At 43.7% G+C, this 18950-nt stretch overlaps 1 protein-coding gene across 1 annotated transcript in view; it reads right to left on the reverse strand.

The window, feature by feature from the left end:
* Window positions 1-13889, reverse strand: part of b3galnt2 (beta-1,3-N-acetylgalactosaminyltransferase 2) — a 32164-nt gene extending 18275 nt beyond the window's left edge. Inside the window, exons 1-6 of the mRNA XM_042305696.1 lie at window positions 13631-13889; window positions 7821-7956; window positions 4854-4954; window positions 3000-3199; window positions 168-263; window positions 1-77 (exon numbers count right to left, since the gene is read on the reverse strand). The exon at window positions 1-77 is cut by the window's left edge and continues 34 nt beyond it. Coding sequence (XP_042161630.1) covers window positions 1-77; window positions 168-263; window positions 3000-3199; window positions 4854-4954; window positions 7821-7956; window positions 13631-13733 — 713 coding nt within the window. The 5' untranslated portion in view covers window positions 13734-13889. The remainder of the gene's footprint in view (window positions 78-167; window positions 264-2999; window positions 3200-4853; window positions 4955-7820; window positions 7957-13630) is intronic.
* Window positions 13890-18950: the final 5061 nt, after the last annotated feature.

Raw genomic sequence — 18950 nt, forward strand, 5'->3', positions numbered from 1 at the left:
AGCTTCACCCGGGATGTGTTGACCGTAGTCAGACCAGCTAAGTCAGGACTCTCCCAGACCAGAGTCCCCTCAAAGCCCTGGACAGGAGAGAAGGACATGACAGTCCAGTCAGACAATTCCCTATTAGTATTCTCTGTTTAGAGACTTTACCATGACATAAACCTCACCTTGGGCAGAATGAACCACTCCACTGGTTTGTGCCACACACCGTTCAGACTTGTCCCAGGACTGAGTGGGCTGAAGCAGGCCGTCACCACTGCCTCCTGCCACACACAGAGGAGGTGGTTGAGGAATCAACAACATACTCTGGAGATTCACCTTCTGTATCCAGCACGCTCTACTATTCTAGAGCCTTACTGCTGCTGGTTCTACTGCTGCTGGTTCTACTGCTGCTGGTTCTACTGCTGCTGGTTCTACTGCTGCTGGTTCTACTGCTGCTGGTGGTTCTACTGCTGCTGGTGGTTCTACTGCTGCTGGTGGTTCTACTGCTGGTTGTTCTACTGGTTCTACTGCTGCTGGTTCTACTGCTGCTGGTTCTGGTCAACTGCAGCTGCTGGTCAACTGGCTGCTGCTGGTCAACTGCTGCTGCTGGTCAACTGCTGCTGGTCTGCTGCTGCTGGTGCTGGTCTGCTGGCTGCTGCTGGTCTACTGCTGCTGCTGGTCAACTGCTGCTGCTGGTCAACTGCTGCTGCTGGTCAACTGCTGCTGGTCTACTGCTGCTGGTCAACTGCTGCTGCTGGTCAACTGCTGCTGCTGGTCAACTGCTGCTGGTCTACTGCTCAGTACAAAAAACATATTCCTCTGCTTGATATGTTTTGCTTTCCCTCAGCTCTATAAATTCCTACCACCAGCAGGAGTCTGCCACTAAATAAGTTATCTGGCGGACAGCCTCAACTCAGAAAAACAAACATTCTTTCCAATTGTAAAACAGGGGCCTTACAGCAGTCCCAAGGACAACGATTCAGGAGGGGACCAGGTTCAACACGTGGCTGGCTTTAATTCCACAGCGCTCGTGATAAAAGTATATTATATTTCTGACTTTAAAATGTCAGCAATCAAAAGAAAAGGCCTCTTATTAGGAAAAACCTGTCCTAACCAGAAAGGCAAAGGTGGGGTCTCTTAGGCCCAAACACAGCCGTCCCAATGAGTTACTAAACGTGAACTGACCAGAACTTCCCAAAACGGGCACTTAGAAACATTTGGCCACACCAGGTAAATCTACGCGCCTACGCGTCACAAATAGGCCTACGCGTCACCGACACAAATAGGCCTACGCGTCACCGACACAAATAGGCCTACGCGTCACCGACACAAATAGGCCTACGCGTCACCGACACAAATAGGCCTACGCGTCACCGACACAAATAGGCCTACGCGTCACCGACACAAATAGGCCTACGCGTCACCGACACAAATAGGCCTGCGCGTCACCGACACAAATAGGCCTACGCGTCACCGACACAAATAGGCCTACGCGTCACCGACACAAATAGGCCTACGCGTCACCGACACAAATAGGCCTACGCGTCACCGACACAAATAGGCCTACGCGTCACCGACACAAATAGGCCTGCGCGTCACCGACACAAATAGGCCTGCGCGTCACCGACACAAATAGGCCTGCGCGTCACCGACACAAATAGGCCTACGCGTCACCGACACAAATAGGCCTACGCGTCACCGACACAAATAGGCCTACGCGTCACCGACACAAATAGGCCTACGCGTCACCGACACAAATAGGCCTACGTGTTACCGACACAAAAATCTGACCTTCTACGTCGTGAGTGTTGCGAACGCTTATGCACTATAAGCATTGAACCCACTGAAGGTAAGAAAAGACAAATGAAAACGTAACAATGTAACCTGTATCAAACGTGATTCAGAAATGTATTTTAACGTGGAAATAAAAAAGGTAAGGGAATGGTGAAACGCTAGCAACTAATATGGATTTAACAAATATCCATTTTAACTTGTGAAAGCAACAACAAACATTTCAACAAGGGAACAAAACAGGCTCCGGTGGCAGCAGTGGAGAGCCCTGGGCGCCAGCACCGTCACGAGGGAAGCCCTGGGCGCCAGCACCGTCACGAGGGAAGCCCTGGGCGCCAGCACCGTCACGAGGGAAGCCCTGGGCGCCAGCACCGTCACGAGGGAAGCCCTGGGCGCCAGCACCGTCACGAGGGAAGCCCTGGGCGCCAGCACCGTCACGAGGGAAGCCCTGGGCGCCAGCACCGTCACGAGGGAAGCCCTGGGCGCCAGCACCGTCACGAGGAAGCCCTGGGCGCCAGCACCGTCACGAGGGAAGCCCTGGGCGCCAGCACCGTCACGAGGGAAGCCCTGGGCGCCAGCACCGTCACGGGGGAAGCCCTGGGCGCCAGCACCGTCACGGGGGAAGCCCTGGGCGCCAGCACCGTCACGGGGGAAGCCCTGGGCGCCAGCACGAGGGAAGCCCTGGGCGCCAGCACCGTCACGAGGGAAGCCCTGGGCGCTAGCACCATCATGAGGGAAGCCCTGCATTATTACGTTCCTACTGAGAATGCTCAGCAAGCAATGTTTAAAAGTCATCCTTAGACATACTGTACTTTCTAAAACGTAGTAATAACGATCAATACAAGGTGGGTGTGACATTTATAAAATTGTACCGAAACTACCCGTATAACATCACAACTGTCGTGATTATGATTTATACAGTATGACTTCACTCACAGCCTGATGGTGACATTCTCCTTGATCTGTGGTCTGCTGTTCTGTTGGGTTCTACTCTTCTAGGGTTCTACTGTTGGGTTATACTGCTCTACGGTTCTATGGTTACTGCTCTAGGGTTCTACTCTACTGTGCTAGGGTTCTACTCTACTGTTCCGTTCTAGGGTTCTACTCTTATCGGGTTCTACTCTTCTAGGGTTCTACTCCTCCACTGTTGGGTTGTGCTGTTGGGTTCTATGGTTCTGCTGTTCTACTGTTGGGTTCTGCTGTTCTACTGCTAGCCTCCACACTACCTGTTGTTCCAGCTGCAGCAGCCTGACGGTGACATTCCCTTCTATCTCCATGTGAGGTCCAGTAGGGAACACCCCCAACCTGGTGATGACTAGGGGGTGGAGGACCTTAAAGTCCAGGGCCACAGAGGAGACCTCCCCAGGGACAAGGACAGACGGGTCAGACACCTCCACCAGCTCCATCTCCTTATCCTGTCCTGGAGCTGAGAAAGAGAGACAAAGTGGAGACAGAGAGAGAGAAAGCGGAGGGAGAGAGACAGGGTGAATCTAAAGTAGTCTCTACTCCCCCCAGAGAAGATAAGGAACAGCCCAACCCCACACCCAAAAACACTGAAAGGGAGGGAGAGAGACAGGGTGAATCTAAAGTAGTCTCTACTCCCCCCAGAGAAGATAAGGAACAGCCCAACCCCACACCCAAAAACACTGAAAGGGAGGGAGCAAGTTGATTATACAGGGCATTCAGAAAGTATTCAGACCCCTTGACTTTGTTACGTTACAGCCTTATTCTAAAATAGATTAAATCAATACGGTTCATCAATCTACACACAAAAGCAAAAACACATTTTTAGACATTTTGGCAAATGTATTAAAAATAAAAACGGATACCTTATTTACTTAAGTATTCAGACCTTTTGCTATGAAACTCGACATTGAGCTCAGCTGCATCCTGTTTCCATTGATCATCCTTGAGATGTTTCTACAACTTGATTGGAGTCCAACTGTGGTAAATTAAATTGATTGGACATGATTTGTAAAGGCACACACCTGTCTATATAAAGGTCCTACAGTTGACAGTGTATGTCAGAGTAAAAACCAACCCATGAGGTTGAAGAAATTATCCGTAGAGCTCCGAGACAGGATTGTGTCGAGGCACAGATCTGGGGGAAATGTCTGCAGCATTGAATGTCCCCAAGAACACAGTGGCCTCCATCATTCTTAAATGGAAGAAGTTTGGAACCACCAAGACTCTTCCTAGAGCTGGCCGCCCGGCCAAACTGAGCAACCGGGGAAAAAGGCCTCGGGGAGGTAACCAAGAACCTGACCTGACAGAACTCCAGAGTTCATCAGCAGAGATGGGAGAACCTTCCAGAAGGACAACCATCTCTGTAGCACTCCACCAATCAGGCCTTTATGGTAGAGTGGCCAGAAGGAAGTCACTCCTCAGTAAAAGGAACATGACAGTCTGCTTGGAGCCAAAAGACATTGAAGTACTCAGACCATGAGAAACAAGACTCTCTGACCATGAGAAACAAGATTGAACTCTTTGGCCTGAATGCCAAGCATCACATCTGGAGGAAACCTGGCACCATCCCTACGGTGAAGCATGGTGGTGGCAGCATCATGCTGTGGGGATGTTTTCCAGCAGCAGGGACTGGGAGGCTAGTCAGGATTGAGGGTAAGATGTACAGAGAGATCCTTGATGAAAACCGTCTCTAGAGCGCTCAGGACCTCAGACTGGGGCGAAGGTTTACCTTCAAACAAGAAAACGACCCTAAGCACACAGCCAAGACCATGCAGGAGTGAATGTACTTGAGTGGCCCAGCCAGAGCCCGGACTTGAACACGGTCTAACATCTCTGGAGAGACCTGAAAATATCTGTGTAGCGACGCTCCCCATCCAACCTGACAGAGCTTGAAGATCAGGAGAAACTCCCCAAATACAGGTGTGCCAAGCTTGTAGCGTCATACCCAAGAAGACTGGAGGCTGTAATCACTGCCAAAGGTGCTTCAACAAAGTACTGAGTAAAGAGTCTGAATACTTATGTTAAATGTGATATTTCAGTTTACATTTCTAAAAACCAGTTTTTGTCCTACCTAGAGGGGAGGTCCTACCTGGGGGGGGTTTGTGAGGTCCTACCTGGGTCTGTGAGGTTCAAGAGGGAACATGAGTAGGGATCCTCTCTGTCCTCCTCTGGAATGGGACAGCCATGTTTCCCAATGATAAACTTCACCTGCACCCTGAAACACAACAACACCACCACAGTAAAACACAACACTATTACCACCATAACACTATACCTGTAACATAACACCATATAAACAGTCATCCCTCCACTTATTCTAGCTCCTCTGAGGAGTTACAGGCTTCCAAATGGTACAGAGCATTCAGAAAGTATTCAGACCCCTTGACCACACCTTTTCTTTTATGTTACAGCCTCATTCTAAAATTGACAAAGAAAATAAAAAATCTCAATCTACACATAATGACATTTTGGAAATGTATAAAATAAATAACAAAATATCACATTTACATAAATAATACATTGTTGAAGCACCTTTGGCAGCGATTACAGCCTCAAGTCTTCTTGGGTATGATGCTACAAGCTTGGCACACCTGTATTTGGGAAGTTTCTCCCATTCTTCTCTGCAGATCCTCTCAAGCTCTGTCAGATTGGATGAGAAGTGTTGCTGCACAGCTATTTTCAGGTCTCTCCAGAGATGTTAGATCAGGTTCAAGTCCAGGCTCTGACTGGGCCACTCAAGGACATTCAGAGACTTATCCTGAAGGCACTCCTGTGTTGTCTTGACTGTGTGCTTAGGGTCCGTTGTCCTGTTGGAAGGTGAACCTTCACCCCAGTCTGAGGTCCTGAGCGCTCTGGAGCAGGTTTTCATCAAGGATCTCACTGTACTTCGCTCCATTCATCTTTCCCTCAATCTCGACTAGTCTCCCAGTCTCTACCACTGAAAAACATCCCCACAGCATGATGCTGCCACCACCATGCTTCACCGTAGGGATGGTGCCAGGTTTCCTCCAGACGTCATGCTTGGCATTCAGGTCAAAGAGTTCAATCTTGGTTTCATCAGACCAGAGAATCTTGTTTCTCATGGTCAGAGTCTTTAGGTGACTTTTGGCAAACTCCAAGCAGGCGGTCATGTGCATTTTACTGAGGAGTGGCTTCCTTCTGGCCACTCTACCATAAATGCCTGATTGGTGGAGTGTTGCAGAGATGGTTGTCCTTCTGGAAGGTTCATCCATCTTCACAGAGGAACTCTGGGGCGCTGTCAGAGTGACCATCTGGTTCTTGGTCACCTCCCTGACCAAGGCCTTTCTCCCCCGGTTGCTCAGTTTGGCCGGGCGGCCAGCTCTAGGAAGAGACTTGGTGGTTCCAAACTTCTTCCATTTAAGAATGATGGAGGCCACTGTGTTCTTGGGGACATTTAACGCTGGAGAAATGTCTTGGTTCCCTTCCCCAGATCTGTGCCTCGACACAATCCCGTCTCTGAGCTCTACGGATAACTTATTCAACCTCATGGCTTGGTTTTTACTCTGACATGCTGTCAACTGCAGGACCTTTATATAGACAGGTGTGTGCCTTTCCAAATCTTGTCCAATCAATTGAATGTACCACAGGTGGACTCCAATCAAGTTGTAGAAACATCTCAAGGATGATCAATGGAAACAGGATGCACCTGAGCTCAATTTAGAGTCTCATAGCAAAGGGTCTGAACATTTAAGGTATCCGTTTTTATTATTAATACAGTGCCTTGCGAAAGTATTCGGCCCCCTTGAACTTTGCGACCTTTTGCCACATTTCAGGCTTCAAACATAAAGATATAAAACTGTATTTTTTTGTGAAGAATCAACAACAAGTGGGACACAATCATGAAGTGGAACGACATTTATTGGATATTTCAAACTTTTTTTAACAAATCAAAAACTGAAAAATTGGGCGTGCAAAATTATTCATGTCATTATGGGGGTATCGTGATGCCGTTATGGGGGTATCGTGATGCCGTTATGGGGGTATCGTGATGTCGTTATGGGGGTATCGTGATGTTGTTATGGGGGTATCGTGATGTCGTTATGGGGGTATCGTGATGTTGTTATGGGGGTATCGTGATGTCGTTATCGTGTGTAGATTGATGGGGGGAAAAACTATTAATTTAATCCATTTTAGAATAAGGCTGAAATTTAACAAAATGTGGAAAAAGTCAAGGAGTCTTAATGCTTTCCAAATGCTCTGTATATTACACTACTTTTGGCCAGAGACTATATAGGGAATAGGTTGCCATAGGGCTCTGGTCTAAAGTAGTGCACTATATAGGGCATAGGGTGCCATAGGGCTCTGGTCTAAAGTAGTGCACTATGTAGGGAATATGGTGCCATAGGGCTCTGATCTAAAGTAGTGCACTATATAGGGCATAGGGTTACATAGTGCACTACTTTAGACCAGAGGCCTATGTAACCCTTTGCCCTATATAGTGCACTACTTTAGACCAGAGGCCTATGTAGGGAAAGGTGCCATAGGGCTCTGATCTAAAGTATGCCCTAGGGTTATAGCCTCTGGTCACTAGGGCAAAGGGTTAGACCAGAGGCCTATGTAGGGAATAGGCCTCTGGTCTAAAGGTGCCATAGGGCTCTGATCTAAAGTAGTGCACTATATAGGGCATAGGGTTACATAGGCCTCTGGTCTAAAGTAGTGCACTATATAGGGCAAAGGGTTACATAGGCCTCTGGTCTAAAGTAGTGCACTATGTAGGGAATCGGGTGCCATTTCAGACACATCAGTCATTTCCCAAGGCACTTCTCTTCAGTTACCATGGTTACTATGGTTTGCTAAAAGGTCATCTCACTCCCTCTGTATCACACATGTATAGATAATTCTGTCTGTTTCCCAAATGGGACCCTGTCCCTTATATTAGTGGACTACGTTTGACCAGTATCCCCACTCAGACCAATGTATATAAACACACATGTATAGATAATTCTGTCTGTTTCCCAAATGGGACCCTGTCCCTTATATTAGTGGACTACGTTTGAGCAGTATCCCCACTCAGACCAATGTATATAAACACACACGTAGTGTACGTCTATGGTCCATACCTGCGTCGGTAGTGTGTATGGTCCCGGAGGTATCCCAACCACGTCTCTCTTATAGCCTGTCTGAGATCATAGTGATGTCTGGCAGACAACACCCCCACCAGCACCTCACCACAGGGAGATGCTGCCGAGTCCTCATCTGTTAAGTTAAAATCATCACCATACAGGTAAATGCATGGGAAAGGGAAAGGGGGGGGGGTTATGTAAAATGTGAACCATGTAGACAGTCCATTTTAAAACTTCACCTAGTCTACATTATATTCAAACCTGGGAAATAAATTCCTAAAGCAGACGACTATGAAGTCCTACCACCAGCGGGAGAGGAGAGTTTGCCGCTTATGACGAGATTTACAACTCCAATGGGTCGATTTACAACTCCAATGGGTCGATTTACAACTCCAATGGGTCGATTTACAACTCCAATGGGTCGATTTACAACTCCAATGGGTCGATTTACAACTCCAATGGGTCGATTTACAACTCCAATGGGTCGATTTTCTAAAATGGGGTAATTGGACTTAAAAGCTGGCACCCCGCCAGCAAGGACACCGAGCTAGTCTCCTGACGGGGAACCCATTTAGTGTTGTACTGTAGCTTGTGAACCCATTTAGTTCTGTACTGTAGCTTGTGAACCCATTTAGCTCTGTACTGTAGCTTGTGAACCCATTTAGCTCTGTACTGAACCCATTTAGCTCTGTTGTGAACCCATTTAGCTCTGTACTGAACCCATTTAGCTCTGTACTGAGGCCATTTAGTTCTGTACTGTAGCTTGTGAACCCATTTAGTTCTGTACTGAACCCATTTAGTTCTGCTTGTGAACCCATTTAGTTCTGTACTGTAGCTTGTGAACCCATTTAGTTCTGTACTGTAGCTTGTGAACCCATTTAGTTTTGTACTGTAGCTTGTGAACCCATTTAGTTTTGTACTGTAGCTTGTGAACCCATTTAGTTTTGTACTGTAGCTTGTGAACCCATTTAGCTCTGTACTGTAGCTTGTGAACCCATTTAGCTCTGTACTGTAGCTTGTGAACCCATTTAGCTCTGTACTGTAGCTTGTGAACCCATTTAGCTCTGTACTGTAGCTTGTGAACCCATTTAGCTCTGTACTGTAGCTTGTGAGGCCATTTAGTTCTGTACTGTAGCTTGTGAACCCATTTAGCTCTGTACTGTAGCTTGTGAACCCATTTAGCTCTGTACTGTAGCTTGTGAACCCATTTAGCTCTGTACTGTAGCTTGTGAACCCATTTAGCTCTGTACTGTAGCTTGTGAACCCATTTAGCTCTGTACTGTAGCTTGTGAACCCATTTAGCTCTGTACTGTAGCTTGTGAACCCATTTAGCTCTGTACTGTAGCTTGTGAACCCATTTAGCTCTGTACTGTAGCTCTGCTTGTGAACCCATTTAGCTCTGTACTGTAGCTTGTGAACCCATTTAGCTCTGTACTGTAGCTTGTGAACCCATTTAGCTCTGTACTGTAGCTTGTGAACCCATTTAGCTCTGTACTGTAGCTTGTGAACCCGTTTAGCTCTGTACTGTAGCTTGTGAACCCGTTTAGCTCTGTACTGTAGCTTGTGAACCCGTTTAGTTCTGTACTGTAGCTTGTGAACCCGTTTAGTTCTGTACTGTAGCTTGTGAACCCGTTTAGTTCTGTACTGTAGCTTGTGAACCCGTTTAGTTCTGTACTGTAGCTTGTGAACCCGTTTAGTTCTGTACATTTAGTGTTGTTAGCTTGTGAACCCGTTTAGTGTTGTACTGTAGCTTGTGAACCCGTTTAGTGTTGTACTGTAGCTTGTGAACCCGTTTAGTGTTGTACTGTAGCTTGTGAACCCGTTTAGTGTTGTACTGTAGCTTGTGAACCCGTTTAGTGTTGTACTGTAGCTTGTGAACCCGTTTAGTGTTGTACTGTAGCTTGTGAACCCATTTAGTGTTGTACTGTAGCTTGTGAACCCATTTAGTGTTGTACTGTAGCTTGTGAACCCATTTAGTGTTGTACTGTAGCTTGTGAACCCATTTAGTGTTGTACTGTAGCTTGTGAACCCATTTAGTGTTGTACTGTAGCTTGTGAACCCATTTAGTGTTGTACTGTAGCTTGTGAACCCATTTAGTGTTGTACTGTAGCTTGTGAACCCATTTAGTGTTGTACTGTAGCTTGTGAACCCATTTAGTGTTGTACTGTAGCTTGTGAACCCATTTAGTGTTGTACTGTAGCTTGTGAACCCATTTAGTGTTGTACTGTAGCTTGTGAACCCATTTAGTGTTGTACTGTAGCTTGTGAACCCATTTAGTTTTGTACTGTAGCTTGTGAACCCATTTAGTGTTGTACTGTAGCTTGTGAACCCATTTAGTGTTGTACTGTAGCTTGTGAACCCATTTAGTGTTGTACTGTAGCTTGTGAACCCATTTAGTGTTGTACTGTAGCTTGTGAACCCATTTAGCTCTGTACTGTAGCTTGTGAACCCATTTAGTTTTGTACTGTAGCTTGTGAACCCATTTAGTTTTGTACTGTAGCTTGTGAACCCATTTAGCTCTGTACTGTAGCTTGTGAACCCATTTAGTGTTGTACTGTAGCTTGTGAACCCATTTAGCTCTGTACTGTAGCTTGTGAACCCATTTAGCGTTGTACTGTAGCTTGTGAACCCATTTAGCGCTGTACTGTAGCTTGTGAACCCATTTAGCTCTGTACTGTAGCTTGTGAACCCATTTAGCTCTGTACTGTAGCTTGTGAACCCATTTAGCTCTGTACTGTAGCTTGTGAACCCATTTAGCTCTGTACTGTAGCTTGTGAACCCATTTAGCTCTGTACTGTAGCTTGTGAACCCATTTAGCTCTGTACTGTAGCTTGTGAACCCATTTAGCGCTGTACTGTAGCTTGTGAACCCATTTAGCTCTGTACTGTAGCTTGTGAACCCATTTAGTACTGTTGTACTGTAGCTTGTGAACCCATTTAGTGTTGTACTGTAGCTTGTGAACCCATTTAGTGTTGTACTGTAGCTTGTGAACCCATTTAGTGTTGTACTGTAGCTTGTGAACCCATTTAGTGTTGTACTGTAGCTTGTGAACCCATTTAGTGTTGTACTGTAGCTTGTGAACCCATTTAGTGTTGTACCCTGTAGCTGAACCCATTTAGTGTTGTACTGTAGCATTTAGTTTTGTACTGAACCCATTTAGTGTTGTACTGTAGCTTGTGAACCCATTTAGTGTTGTACTGTAGCTTGTGAACCCATTTAGTTTTGTACTGTAGCTTGTGAACCCATTTAGTTTTGTACTGTAGCTTTAGTGTTGTACTGTAGAACCCATTTAGTGTTGTACTGTAGCTTGTGAACCCATTTAGTGTTGTACTGTAGCTTGTGAACCCATTTAGTGTTGTACTGTAGCTTGTGAACCCATTTAGTGTTGTACTGTAGCTTGTGAACCCATTTATTTAGTTTTGTACTGTAGCTTGTGAACCCATTTAGTTTTGTACTGTAGCTTGTGAACCCATTTAGCTTGTGAACCCTTTTGTACTGTAGCTTGTGAACCCATTTAGTGTACTGTAGCTTGTAGCTTGTGAACCCATTTAGCTCTGTACTGTAGCTTGTGAACCCATTTAGCGTTGTACTGTAGCTTGTGAACCCATTTAGCGCTGTACTGTAGCTTGTGAACCCATTTAGCGCTGTACTGTAGCTTGTGAACCCATTTAGCTCTGTACTGTAGCTTGTGAACCCATTTAGCTCTGTACTGTAGCTTGTGAACCCATTTAGCTCTGTACTGTAGCTTGTGAACCCATTTAGCTCTGTACTGTAGCTTGTGAACCCATTTAGCTCTGTACTGTAGCTTGTGAACCCATTTAGCGCTGTACTGTAGCTTGTGAACCCATTTAGCTCTGTACTGTAGCTTGTGAACCCATTTAGCTCTGTACTGTAGCTTGTGAACCCATTTAGCTCTGTACTGTAGCTTGTGAAACCATTTAGTTCTGTACTGTAGCTTGTGAACCCATTTAGTTCTGTACTGTAGCTTGTGAACCCATTTAGTTCTGTACTGTAGCTTGTGAACCCATTTAGTTCTGTACTGTAGCTTGTGAACCCATTTAGCTCTGTACTGTAGCTTGTGAACCCATTTAGTGTTGTACTGTAGCTTGTGAGATACTATTTGACTGTATGTGTGATATGTTGGAGGATATGTCTGGATGTCATGCTCAATGTTATTATGCTGTACACTGTTATATTTGTTTGTGGAAGGAAATAACAGAAAATATGACCACCCTACCATAAATTACTGTATTCCACACTGCCTGATTTGCATATTAAGTGCCCAATTTGCATAAATCCACATTTTAATGTATCCTTTTCACTTTTATCTGAATATGTTTTCTACATCAGCCCTGAAAACGTCATAACAATATGACCACCCTCTTGAGAAATTGGACAAAACATGTTGAATTGATTAGCAAAACAGTTTCAAAACTTGATTCTGGGCAACTTTTAGCAAAGTACTGAATTGTATTCTTGCCAATAAACCTGTGGCCGATCTCTGCGAAGCTGGAATTCAGCAATCCGACTCATCCCAAAGGGATTAGATCAAATCCAATTTTCTTGGTCACATACAGATGGGGTTGAGGTCAGGGCTCTGTGCAGGCCAGTCAAGTTCTTCCACACAGATCTCGACAAACCATTTCTGTATGGATCTCTGATCTCTGAAAACTGGAAGACCAGGTGAACTGATCATTTAGTTCTTGCAGGAACCCAACTGCCCAACAAACATTTGGATTGACAGCAGGTGCAGTAATTTAAATGAAAAATGTAAAGATCTCCTCAATTTAAGGTAAGGTGTTTATCCCTTATATGCCTTAAATCAATATTGTTTTGTGATGACACCATCCATCTTTCTAAAAACAGTCAAATGGACACAATTCAATGGATATCAACAAAGAGGTAAGAATATGTAGGCTATACGAATATGTTGAAGGCTAGCTGTATTGGGTGCAGATGACTGAACTACTCACTTTTGTGTCTGTAGGTATACAGATGAGGAGGTATACAAAGGTGTGTCTATATGCTATGCTATGCAGATCACATGTACCATCCTCCTCCCCCTCACCTCTTCAAATAATATCCCATAGGCCTCTACATTATGGACAAGGTAAGTGTATGAAAACCATTAGCAAAACAGTTTCACATTCACCACAAAAAACCAAGGTATGAATACTGTTGTGTGCATGTTTTGTTAATCATCTGTACAACTACTATTTTTGGAATGCACAGACTTCACCCTCCCTACACCTCTGATGAATATAAACAGGAAACCTGTTCGATTACCATGCACTGCAAAAATCATTCTGGCTGTGGATACGGAGACATTAACATCTAACACGGCAGAGGAGATACCCATTGGACTTGAGGCTCTGCTGGGAGTTTACCTCATATTGCCATTGTTTTAATTCTGCTTTGCCACTAAAATCATAATAAAAACGGAGAACTAAAATATGGTGTTGTGCGTATTATTATTAATAACTATTATAGGCGAGGGGGGGGTAGTTAAACGCAAAAGGTTCTTCGAGGAACCATTAAAAGGGGTTATTTGTAGAACTTGTGTCCCCCCCAGTTTCAACCCCTAAAGGATACTCCAGGAACCTTTTATTTTGTGTGAGTGTGATTCTGGTCTCATCACTATTTAAAATTGTTATAAAGACGTGGTCTCGAAACCCACGAGACTAAATACAGTATAAACATTTTCAGTATAGTTTTATACTTTTCTAGTCCAACTAAACAATGTATATTCCAATGAGCGGTTTCAACACAGCTAGATAAAAAGTTGACTGAAGAAAACATTACTGTACCAGAATCTTTCTCCAACGAGATGGTCGCTCTGTTTGTCCACAACCAGAAGTGCACCACTACCGCGACAACACACGGAACTAGAAGCAAGGCTAGGCTTCGCATGGACGGATCGCTTGGTGGAGATTCCAACGGTTAACGGGTTGGCTATAAACCGGATCCGGTAGTGGTGTTATCTGTGTGTAGCATAAAACGGTATGTGCCTCCTGTACATTTCTGTGCTAAATGTCTCATGTCTGCCTCCGCTCCTGTTCTGATGATGACGATGATGGTCATTCAACCAATGGAAGTGCAGACATCGAACCGCTATGTTCTCTGGGATATGAAGTACTGTAGTCATTACGCCACAGGTCGCTAAAACAAAAAATATTTGTACAACTGGGAGCTGTCCTGTGATCTTATTTTATCATTGAGATTTCAACATACAGTAGTAGGCTATTACTGATCTTTAAGCATTGCTAGTATTGTTACATGTATATACAGTACCAGGCAAAAGTTTGGATAGAGCTACTCATTAAAGGGTTTTTCTTTATTTGACTATTTTCTACATTGTAGAATAATAGTGAAGACATCACAACTATGAAATAACACATATGGAATCATGTAGTAACCAAAACAAGTGTTAAACAAATCTAAATATATTTTAGATTCTTCAAAGTAGCCACCCTTTGCCTTGATGACAGCTTTGCACATTCTTGGCATTCTCTCAACCAGCTTCACCTGGAATGCTTTCCCAACAGTCTTGCGGGAGTTCCCACATATGCTGAGCACTTCTTGGCTGCTTTTCCTTCACTCTGCGGTCCATCTCATCCCAAACCATCTAAATTGGGTTGAGGTCGGGTGATTGAGTAGGCCAAGTCATCTGATGCAGTACTCCATCACTCTCCTTGATCAAATAACCCTTATATAGCCTGGAGGTGTGTTGGGTCATTGTCCTGTTGAAAAACAAATGATAGTCCCACTAAGCCCAAACCAAAAAGGATGGCGTATTGCTGCAGAATGCTGTGGTAACAATTCTGGTTGTGTGCCTTGAATTCAAAATAAATCACAGACAGTGTCACCAGAAAGCACCCGCGCACCTCTTCCTCCATGCTTCACGCTGGGAACCACACATGTGGAGATCATCCGTTCACCTACTCTGCATCTCACAAAGACACAGCCGTTGGAACCAAATATCTCAAATTTGGACTCATCAGACCAAAGGACAGATTTCCACCGGTCTAATGTCCATTGCTCATGTTTCTTGGCCCAAGCAAGTCTCTTCTTCTTATTGGTGTCCTTTAGGAGTGGTTTCTTTGCAGCAATTTGACCATGAAGGCCCGATTCCTGCAATTTCCTCTGAACAGTTGATGTTGAGATGTGTCTGTTACTTGAACTCTGTGAAGCATTTATTTGGGCTGCAATCTAAGGTGCAGTTAACTCTAATGAACGTACCTCTGCAGCAAAGGTAACTCTGGGTCTTCCTTTCCTGTGGTGGTCCTGTCGTGGAATAATCAGAATTTGTTGGTAACATATGTAAGATGTTTTATATTCATCAAATGTGTAAATTACTTCTCATCAAGAATGTTATTTTTGTATAATACTGTGGCAGGGTTTGCAGTATCTGTTCTATGTCAAGACTAAGTTGCAGGGGCTGCAGAGAGGGGAGAGTATCATCATGTGTAAACATATCTCTTGGCTCCACAATGTCTGTGTGCCAGTCAGTGTGTCTCTGTGATCTTGTCAAGATCGGATTGGTTGTATTTAGAGTTGGTTGTATCTAAATGACAATTTGATATATGCCTGTTGATATGGAGGATTGGTTTATGGTTCTGGGGTTTGAGAAAGGAGACAAAGCTGAACAATGAATTATGCCGATGCTGTCTTATCCTGTGTGTGTCTTTGCTATAAAGGACCTCATTTGAAATGTGGAAGGGGCTCTCAGAGAATTCATGGATAGAGACACTGAATTGTCTGAGAGTCACAGGTTTGTGATAGAGCTCATATAATTAAAGATGGACTTTGATAACTAACTCTGACTTGTGTGTGTGGTTTGCTCCCATGATTTGGTAAATAGAGGAAATTTCCACGACAGTCCAGAGCCAGTTTCATCATAGTGCTTGATGGTTTTTGCGACTGCATTTGAAGTAACGTTCAAAGTTCTTGAAATTTTCCGCATTGACTGACCTTCATGTCTTAAAGTAATGACAGACTGTAGTTTCTCTTTGCTTATTTGAGCTGTTCTTGCCATAATATGGACTTGGTCATTTACCAAAAAGGGCTATCTTCTGTATACCACCCCTACCTTGTCACAACACAACTGACTGGCTACGTTGTGATTGGCTCAAACACATTAAGAAGGAAAGAAATTCCACAAATGAACTTGTAACAAGGCACACCTGTTAATTGAAATGCATTCCAAGTGACTACCTCATGAAGCTGGTTGAGAGAATGCCACAAGTGTGTGCAAAGCTGTCATCAAGGCAAAGGGTGGCTACTTTGAAGAATCTTAAATATAAAATATATTTTGTTTTGTTTAACACTTTTTTTTTTACCCTCGTAAAACTGACCGTCCAACCGATCTATAAAATAGCTTCCATCACTCTACTAAACAAATTGGATGCAGTTTATCACAGTGCTACCATATACTACCCACCACTGCGACCTCTACACTCTCGTTGGCTGGCCATCGCTTCATACTCGTTGCCAAACCCACTGGCTCCAGGTCATCTACAAGTCTCTGCTAGGTAAAGTCCCCCCTTATCTCAGCTCACTGGTCACCATAGCAGCACCCTCCTGTAGCACGCGCTCCAGCAGGTATATCTCACTGGTCACCCCCAAAGCCAATTCCTCCTTTGGCCGCCTCGCCTTCCAGTTCTCTGCTGCCAATGACTGGAATGAACTGCAAAAATCTCTGAAGCTGGAGATTCGTACCTACCTCACTAGCTTTAAGCACCAGCTGTCAGAGCAGCTCACAGATCACTGCACATAGCTCATCTGTAAATAGCCCATCCAACTACCTCATCCCCATACTGTATTTATTTATTTATCTTGCTCCTTTGCACCCCAGTATCTCTACTTGCACATTCATCTTCTGCACATCTACCATTAAAGTGTTTAATTGCTATATTGTAATTACTTCGCCACCGTGGCCTATTTATTTCCTTATCTCTTTTATCCTACCTCATTTGCAAATTCTGTATATAGATTTGTATACTGTATTGTATGTTTTGTTTATTCCATGTGTAACTGTGTTGTTTTTGTTTTTCTGCTCTTTAGCACACCAGTATCTCTACTTGCACATCCTCACCTGCACATATCACTCCAGTGTTAATTGCTAAATTGTAATGACTTCACCACTATTGGCCTATTTATTGCCTTACCTCTTTACTCCATTTGCACACACTGTATATAGATTTTTCTATTGTGTTATTGACTGTACATTTGTTTATCCCATGTGTAACTGTGTTGCACTGCTTTGCTTTATCTTGGCCAGGTCGCAGTTGTAAATGAGAACTTGTTCTCAACTAGCCTACCTGGTTAAATAAAGGTGAAATATATATATTTTTGTAAACAATGATTCCCATTTGTGTTATTTCATAGTTGTGATGTCTTCACTATTCAACAATGTAGAAAATAGTTTAAAAAAAATAAAAACCCTTGAATGAGTAGGTGTGTCCAGACTTTTGACTGGTACTGTGCATGAATTGAAATAATCAAATATATGATAGAGAAAGGGACCACAGGCCACTTGGGTTGCCATTTCATTTAATTCATGTTGATCCAGCTACGGGGTAAATACAAAGCCTGCAATTAATTTATACATTTTATTTTTAAAATAAGTAATTCCATTGATTTGCACAGCTGTGCGTCTAAAGCAACCAAACCTCTACACAATATGTGCATTAAGTAAAGCACCCATAATCTATACATTGTTGGATCCCAAATGGCACTCGATTCCCTTTATAGTCCTCTGCTTTTGAGCCCATAGGGAATAAGGTGCCATTTGGAACAAAGACATTAAAATAGGCAATATTTCTCATCATAAGACTCTTCAGTCAGAAATAAATTCGTGCAAAGTTCATGTTTGAGACATGAAATCCATGCATGTGTCCCAAATGGCACCCTATTCCCTTAACAGTGCACTATTTTGACCAGGACCCATAGGGCATTACAGAGGGCTCTGGTCTAAAGTAGTGCACTATTTTGACCAGGACCCAGGGCATTACATAGGGCTCTGGTCTAAAGTAGTGCACTATTGTAGGGAATAGGGTGCCATTTGGGACGTATCCCATGTTTCATGTTCAGATTTGACACCACCCTTTAACTGAGGTCTGTTGGATTTGAGACCCTGAAGAGTTCACACAAACACAAACTAAAGTTTGAGTTAAGTCCAATATCTGGTTTCAGTGACTGTTCTAGGACAGTTCAAGGAATTGTGTAGCTTGGGTATCAAAGAGTGTCAGAATGGCACAAACAGACTGGTACGCAGGCTAGGAAAGATGACACCTAATGAGGAAACACTAGGCTACTACTGTAAAGTACCAAGAACAACGACAACAACAAAAACAAGGTTGCAAAATTCTGGTAACTTTCCAAAAATTCCCAGATTTCCCGAGGCCTGTATTTGCTGTTTATTACTTTTGTAAATTTTACAACGGTATTTTCTGGAAAACGTGAGATTTTTGAAAAAGTTACTGGAATTTTGCAAGCCTAAACAAAACCATTTTAATTAGATTCTTTACAGAATGTAAAGTGTTTGAAGCAGATGAAACCTGAACCATAAAAAGGGATCATATAACATGTAAACTGACCCTTATATTAGTTTTTGTTAAAAAATACTCAGGAGTATCAATCACACATTTTATAAATGGTTTAAACCTAAGTATCATACAATCTCAATCAGTAGCACTACACACCGTGTTGTTGTCATCGTCAGTGCTGTGCCACAGATATATTACAACAATAATAATAATAATGATAAATACAACTAATAATAACAATAATATTTTTTGTATTTGTTTTTGAAAAAAAATGTGCTAAATAGGTATCTACCACCACGAACAGGCAACGCTTTGACACATTGTGCTTTTTGAAAACAAAATAAAAGCCTTTGGGTTGACAGTGTCATAGAGAATAGGCCTCCAACATCCACTGATGACTTACACACTGACTGACTGTACACTGCACACTCTGTCTTAGTCCCAAATGGCACCATATTCCCTATATAGTGCACTTATTTTGACCAGAGCCCTGGTCTAAAGTAGTGCACTAATATAGGAAATAGGGGGCCATTTCGGATGCACCCTCTAAAATACTTTGAACCCTGTCGGCAAAAGAGGA

This window comes from Oncorhynchus tshawytscha, linkage group LG24 (genome assembly GCF_018296145.1).
Source record: "Oncorhynchus tshawytscha isolate Ot180627B linkage group LG24, Otsh_v2.0, whole genome shotgun sequence".
NCBI lineage: Eukaryota > Metazoa > Chordata > Actinopteri > Salmoniformes > Salmonidae > Oncorhynchus > Oncorhynchus tshawytscha.